Source organism: Cydia splendana, chromosome 5 (assembly GCF_910591565.1).
Source record: "Cydia splendana chromosome 5, ilCydSple1.2, whole genome shotgun sequence".
Lineage (NCBI taxonomy): Eukaryota > Metazoa > Arthropoda > Insecta > Lepidoptera > Tortricidae > Cydia > Cydia splendana.
The window spans coordinates 6,897,886-6,904,575 of record NC_085964.1 but is presented as its reverse complement, the minus strand read 5'-3'; the positions used below and the strand labels follow the sequence as shown (position 1 = coordinate 6,904,575).

At 37.2% G+C, this 6,690-nt stretch overlaps 1 protein-coding gene across 1 annotated transcript; it reads right to left on the bottom strand.

Annotated features, from left to right (window-relative positions):
* Window positions 1-10: 10 nt before the first annotated feature.
* On the bottom strand, window positions 11-1,963 carry LOC134790572 (probable alpha-aspartyl dipeptidase). Its single transcript, XM_063761420.1, has 3 exons — window positions 1,745-1,963; window positions 1,078-1,635; window positions 11-174 (listed from the first exon to the last, which is right to left on the bottom strand). The coding sequence occupies exons 1-3, from the start codon at window positions 1,939-1,941 to the stop codon at window positions 99-101; spliced, it is 831 nt and encodes a 276-aa protein (XP_063617490.1). The 5' UTR covers window positions 1,942-1,963; the 3' UTR covers window positions 11-98.
* Window positions 1,964-6,690: the final 4,727 nt, after the last annotated feature.

Here is a 6,690-nt window from a genome sequence, read left to right as displayed (position 1 = left end):
AACATACAGTACTTAATAAACATTTACTTGTTGTGTATACCTGATAATGATTATAATGAATCACACTGAACTTCATGTAGATTCTAATGAACTAATGTTTAGCTGACACTGTTGACATCCTTGCATAGGAATGAAACATCTTCACCAACTGGGATTTCTGTTTTAGCCTGGCCCCTAAAATTAAAATAGTACATAAATTATAAACCCTTGTATCAATCTGCAGTGTGTAGTATGCTGAAAGTAGGATGTACCAAACCAAAGAGAATACATATGTGACATTCCATAGGTAAAGTAAAGGTACCTCTTAGTAACACCACAGCACCACATTAGTATTAAGGCGCTGTTAAATAGCGTAAATGCCAACCACTAATAGTTACCTTTACCCATACAGCATCACATAATGATAACTGTTTTATGTAAATTATGTACTACTCAAGGTAAAACAAATATCACAATTTATCTTACTTTATATTCCCTGCAGTACTAAACTTTATATTATTCATTGTCTTGCAGATACTAACCCCCTTAAGCCCAGTGCACACCAGGGCTTGCGTGTGCGTGACGTGCACGTGCGCGTGCGATAAAATGTTGGAGCCGCACACGCACACGTCACGCAAGCGGTGTGCCGTTTCTCATAAGGATCTGTATACTACAACGCCGCACGCGCACGTGCACGTCACGCACACGCAGCCGGTGTGCACAGACCTTTATTCATAAACGCTTACTAAAGTTGACAAGCCGATAATAATCGTTTGTCCCTTTCCATCATACCAATACGTCAGAAAGGGACAAACGATTATTATCGGCTTGTCAACTTTAGTAAGCGTTTATGAATAAGGGGGTAAGAATATTCATGAAACATTAGAGCAGTGTGGCTGTGGAGCAGGGTTTGGGATTAATACCATTTAATTTCAAGTTATGGTCTTACTAACAAAATTTGATTTATATTTCCAAATAAATAAAAATATTTTTTTTGGAAAATTGACCTTGAATTTGAAAATTGAAAAAATTAGTTAAAACAATAGAATTTGCACTGCTGGTAATAAAAAATATAACATGAAGCTATTTGTGTCTTACTTTTTGAAGAGAACAGCACCAGCAATTCCTTTAATAGTTAGTTTGGATGCATCAACATGTAACATTGATCCTTCCCGCAAACCAAGCACTAGACCACCTTGGACTTCCAAGTACTCATTGATTCTTTGGTCTCTTGTCTCTCCTTTATGAGTCTTACTCTCCATTTCAATATAATGTGGATTTATATTAAAAGGCACAATTCCAATAGCATCAAAAGTTGGTGGATAAACAATAGGCATATCATTAGTTGTGTTTATACTTTTAGTAGCCACATTTGTTCCGGCACTGCTGCCTATGTACAAAAGGTTACCTTCATCAACTCTACTTCTGATAAGTTTGACCAGGTTCTTTTCATAAAGACGCTTCAGGAGGAGGAAAGTATTGCCTCCACCAACAAATATTGCTTTAGCAGAATTAACTGCAGCTTGCTGATCTGGATATGTATGCAGTCCTGTTACGTTAAATCCCCACGGATCTATAATTTGTTTTATTTTTAATGTGTAACCATCAAAATCATTTTGAGCGTAAGGCACAAAGATTAGATCATGCACATTATTTCTGAAACCAAATTATATTTTATACAGACATACATTGTTGCCACTACTTATTAGTTTCGCGATTCTGTAAAGTAAATCATAACAAGCAAAAGATAAAGTAGAAGACTTACTTTTGTAAAAATGAGCTTATTTCTTCTTTAGCAAACTCGAGCAAGGAATATCCATGGCAATTTGATGAAGACAGAAGTAAAGCTTGACGACGAGACTCCATAATGGGCGTTACACTTGCAATGCGACTGAACGGTTTGCTAACAATATGTGATAAAGAAAACAATGGAACATTTAATAGAAAATATGAATATCGCATGAAGAAAGCGATTACTTAGCAGCGTTATCTTTTATAATCTAAGCTATACTGATATATTATCAAACTGCACAACGGGACTTAATCGCGTATTTAAGTTTTAAGATTTACCTCCGACGTTTCGAGGACGGCGTTGTCCCCGTGGTCTCGGACAACGCCGTCCTCGAAACGTCGGAGGTAAATCTTAAAACTTAAATACGCGATTAAGTCCCGTTGTGCAGTTTGATAATGTTTAATAATCGTGAAAGTTTAAATCAGTATACTGATATAGTTATTAAACTATTAAGTAAATAAATACGTTAGATAATATAAAAAATCATGCAAGTTCGTCAAAACAAACTTGCCCTAAAACAAATTGACAATGACACCAACTTTTTGACGTTTGTTTTTTTTTTGTCATCTGGATGGTTGGCAGTGTTGCCAGAGCGCTTACAGGTTATGTACGTGCGTACGTCATAAAAGGTACGATTTTGATAAAAAAAGTACGGTTTTTTAATTAGTAAAATTTTCTTACAGAAACAATATTTATATGGGTGGGTGGGTAATATGGTGGGTAGATGAGTATAGTTTTCCTGATTGTTACTGACTGACAATGACAAATTGGTTTGACCAACTATAAGTGTAGTGTACACGTCATATTTAACCAATTTTGTTTCACATTGATATAGGTACATGAAAAATAAAGTCTGTCAAGCCATTTCCGTCAGTTGAAAAAAGCGGCAAATTTAAAAAAAAAACGTGGTGCACTCCGGGAGTCCCGGCAGAAGTGAAAACTCAATGGCATTGTAACGTCTCGTGTCCGTCTTACGTCTTACGAATCTTACGCTCACGTGACCTGTTGCGAGTTTAACATTTTTTCCCCATCACAAAAAGTGCACAGCGCCGCTAAAGAAGTTTTCACTTCAAAAAATTGGCGCGAAGGGTTATGGTTCATAGTGAATTTCGCGCCTTTTTCTACTGAATAAGTTGTTTGACCGACTATAATGGCCGGCTGAATTTCAAAATGTACCTGAGTTTTGTAATAGTCCGGTGGCCGGCTGCATGAAACAAACCTCATCAAAAATAGAATATACCTAACCTGTAGAGGTACCTGACATTTAGTAGCTTCCAACGCACTTGGTCGGCCTAGGCTTAACCTGGCAGATTTTGTACAAATGGCAAAAACGTTGGACAAAAATTCAACAAAAAAAACCTCATCGAAAAATTGAATGAAACTTGTATGGTAGGATACCTGACCTTGAGGACAGTAAAAAAAAAGTGGTCGGCCTCACCTTAGCCTGGCAGTTTTTGCAGTCCGACCAGATTTATTGGGTCACGTGAGAGCTACAATTTACCTCATCGAAAAATAGAATGAAACAAACGGATTATAATAGCTAAAATAAGCCTGTTGACGTATGTCTTGGTCGGCCTCACCTTAACCTGGCAGTTTTTGCAGTCCGACCAAATTTATAAAAAAATCATCAAAATTTTTTTATCGAAAAATCGTATGAAACTTGTATGGTACGATAGCTGCCTTTGAGGACAGTAAAAAAAAAGTGGTCGTCCAAATCCTGTGTTGGCAGGTTCCTGTGTCCGACCAATTTTGTGGTACCAAGTGAGAGCTACAATTTACCTCATCGAAAAATAGAATGAAACAAACGGATTATAATAGCTAAAATAAGCCTGTTGACGTATGTCTTGGTCGGCCTCACCTTAACCTGGCAGTTTTTGCAGTCCGACCAAATTTATAAAAAAATCATCAAAATTTTTTTATCGAAAATCGTATGAAACTTGTATGGTACGATAGCTGCCTTTGAGGACAGTAAAAAAAAAGTGGTCGTCCAAATCCTGTGTTGGCAGATTCCTGTGTCCGACCAATTTTGTGGTACCACGTGAGAGCTACAATTTACCTCATCGAAAAATAGAATGAAACAAACGGATTATAATAGCTAAAATAAGCCTGTTGACGTATGTCTTGGTCGGCCTCACCTTAACCTGGCAGTTTTTGCAGTCCGACCAAATTTATAAAAAAATCATCAAAAATTTTTTATCGAAAAATCGTATGAAACTTATATGGTACGATAGCTGCCTTTGAGGACAGTAAAAAAAAAGTGGTCGGCCAAATCCTGTGTTGGCAGGTTCCTGTGTCCGACCAATTTTGTGGTACCACGTGAGAGCTACAATTTACCTCATGGAAAAATAGAATGAAACAAACGGATTATAATAGCTAAAATAAGCCTGTAGACGTATGTCTTGGTCGGCCTCACCTTAGCCAGGCAGTTTTTGCAGTCCGACCACATTTATAAAGAATAATAATTTGATAATATTTTATATTGAAAATATGGTTTCTTCGCAGCTTGAACTTAACTTAATAATGCTAACTGAAAAAAGTCATAAGTAAATGAGTCCATGGAGGTCTTAGAGGGCTTTAAAAAAAAAGAAAACATTCAGTTCAAATTTTATTCATAAATCTATCTAATATCTAAATAACGTTTTCTAACTACCGACGTGGTTTCAGAGTAACACTTACGTTGAGATGATGTCTCACAGATGTCAAAAATAAAAAGGTTTTCATTGATTTTTGACAAGTTTTGAATCGTATATCCTACTTTTCCACTACAGATAGAATGAGGAGGCATAACTGACATTTTATCACGCCAGGTGGCGCCTCCATAGTGGAGTTGTTGTCACTGTCAAATCACATACATTGTTTCCAATAAATTGTAAACATTCTCCTTTTTTAACCGACTTCCAAATCCCAAAGGAGGAGGTTATCAATTCGGTTGTATGTTTTTTTTTCTCCACAATACTGCAATAGTGTGCGATAAATTGTGGAAATATACCTATAGGATCTCCCTTTTTTCCCAAGGACCCGATATGCATAAATCGATAAGAAAAAGCCAAAGAGAATATAATCACTACGCTGGAAAAAGCTTTGAGTACCAAAAACTACGGCAAATGACAAAGACCGTTTGTGTAGGCTGCATTTTAAGGAAGATAAATATTTTTGAAAGAGTAAATACACAGGTAAGCTAAGTTTTAACGAAGTAGTACATAATTTAGGGCATAATGGCTTGGCCACACATGCTGTATTCCATACGCATCATGACTTTGTGTACCTATCTGATGGACGGGCGTATATGAAACGCCTTCTTGTACATGCAGATGATCCAGGTATACACCAAAGCTTAGTTTTCAATCGAACACTTGTAATATAAGAGGAAAAACTGCACGTGAGCCTTCCAAAATTTTAATAAACGGTAAAATACACAAGATAACCTCACATATATTAAGTGATTATCTTTGCATCAAATCTGCCTTTTTTCCATCAAATGTAGCATTTCTCCTTCGAAGCTCGGTTTGTAGAGAAGAAATTCCCACCTTTTACCAGTGGTAACTACTGGAAAGAAAAATTCCCAGTAGGTACCACCAAACCGAGTTGATGGTAACTACTAGGAATTTTTTTCCCAGTAGTTACCAGTGGTAAAAGGTGAGAAAATAATTCCCAGTAGTTACCACTGATAAGAACTTGGTGGTAACTAGTGGGAATAACCCTTTTATTGAACCCCTGACGAACTTTCCCCAGACTCCGACTTATCTATTGTTATTTCTTCGACTCGCAAAGGCGTTATGTGTCCTTCAAACCATTTGATCTTATACATTTCATCTCTTAATGTCCAGCCACAATGTGTTGCATCAAATTTGATGCAAGTGGATTCTGCCGCACACTGCCACATTGAATTTATGAAAGCCGTCCGTAACAAGCCATACGTCAACAGGTTTATTTTAGCTATTATAACCCGTTTTTTTTCATCCTATTTTCGATGAGGTAAATTGTAGCTGTCACGTGGTACAACAAATTTGGTCGGACTGCAAAAACTGCCAGGCTACGGTGAGGCCGACCAAGCCATACGTCAACAGGTTTATTTTAGGTATTATAATCCGTTTGTTTCATTCTATTTTTCGATGAGGTAAATTGTAGCTCTCACGTGGTACCACAAAATTGGTCGGACACAGGAACCTGCCAACACAGGATTTGGCAGACCACTTTTTTTTTACTGTCCTCAAAGGCAGCTATCGTACCATACAAGTTTCATACGATTTTTCGATAAAAAAAAATTTAATCATTTTTTTATAAATTTGGTCGGACTGCAAAAACTGCCAGGTTAAGGTGAGGCCGACCAAGACATACGTCAACAGGCTTATTTTAGCTATTATAGTCCGTTTGTTTCATTCTATTTTTCGATGAGGTAAATTGTAGCTCTCACGTGGTACCACAAAATTGGTCGGACAAGTCGGACACAGGAACCTGCCAACACAGGATTTGGCCGACCACTTTTTTTTTACTGTCCTCAAAGGCAGCTATCGTACCATACAAGTTTCATACGATTTTTCGATAAAAAAATTTTGATGATTGTTTTATAAATTTGGTCGGACTGCAAAAACTGCCAGGTTAAGGTGAGGCCGACCAAGACATACGTCAACAGGCTTATTTTAACTATTATAATCCGTTTGTTTCATTATATTTTTCGATGAGGTAAATTGTAGCTCTCACATGGTACCACAAAATTGGTCGGACACAGGAACCTGCCAACACAGGATTTGGCCGACCACTTTTTTTTTACTATCCTCAAAGGCAGCTATCGTACCATATAAGTTTCATACGATTTTTCTATAAAAAATTTTTGATGATTTTTTTATAAATTTGGTCGGACTGCAAAAACTGCCAGGTTAAGGTGAGGCCGACCAAGACATACGTCAACAGGCTTATTT

Bases quoted from the DNA above. Each gene is read 5' to 3' on its own strand.
- LOC134790572 (XM_063761420.1), bottom strand. From the start codon at position 1,941: ATGCGATATTCATATTTTCTATTAAATGTTCCATTGTTTTCTTTATCA. The intron at 1,636-1,744 runs GTAAGTCTTCTA...ATTTGGTTTCAG, and splicing joins ATAAGCTCATTTTTACAAAA to AAATAATGTGCATGATCTAA. The intron at 175-1,077 runs GTAAGACACAAA...TTTTAATTTTAG, and splicing joins GGTGCTGTTCTCTTCAAAAA to GGGCCAGGCTAAAACAGAAA.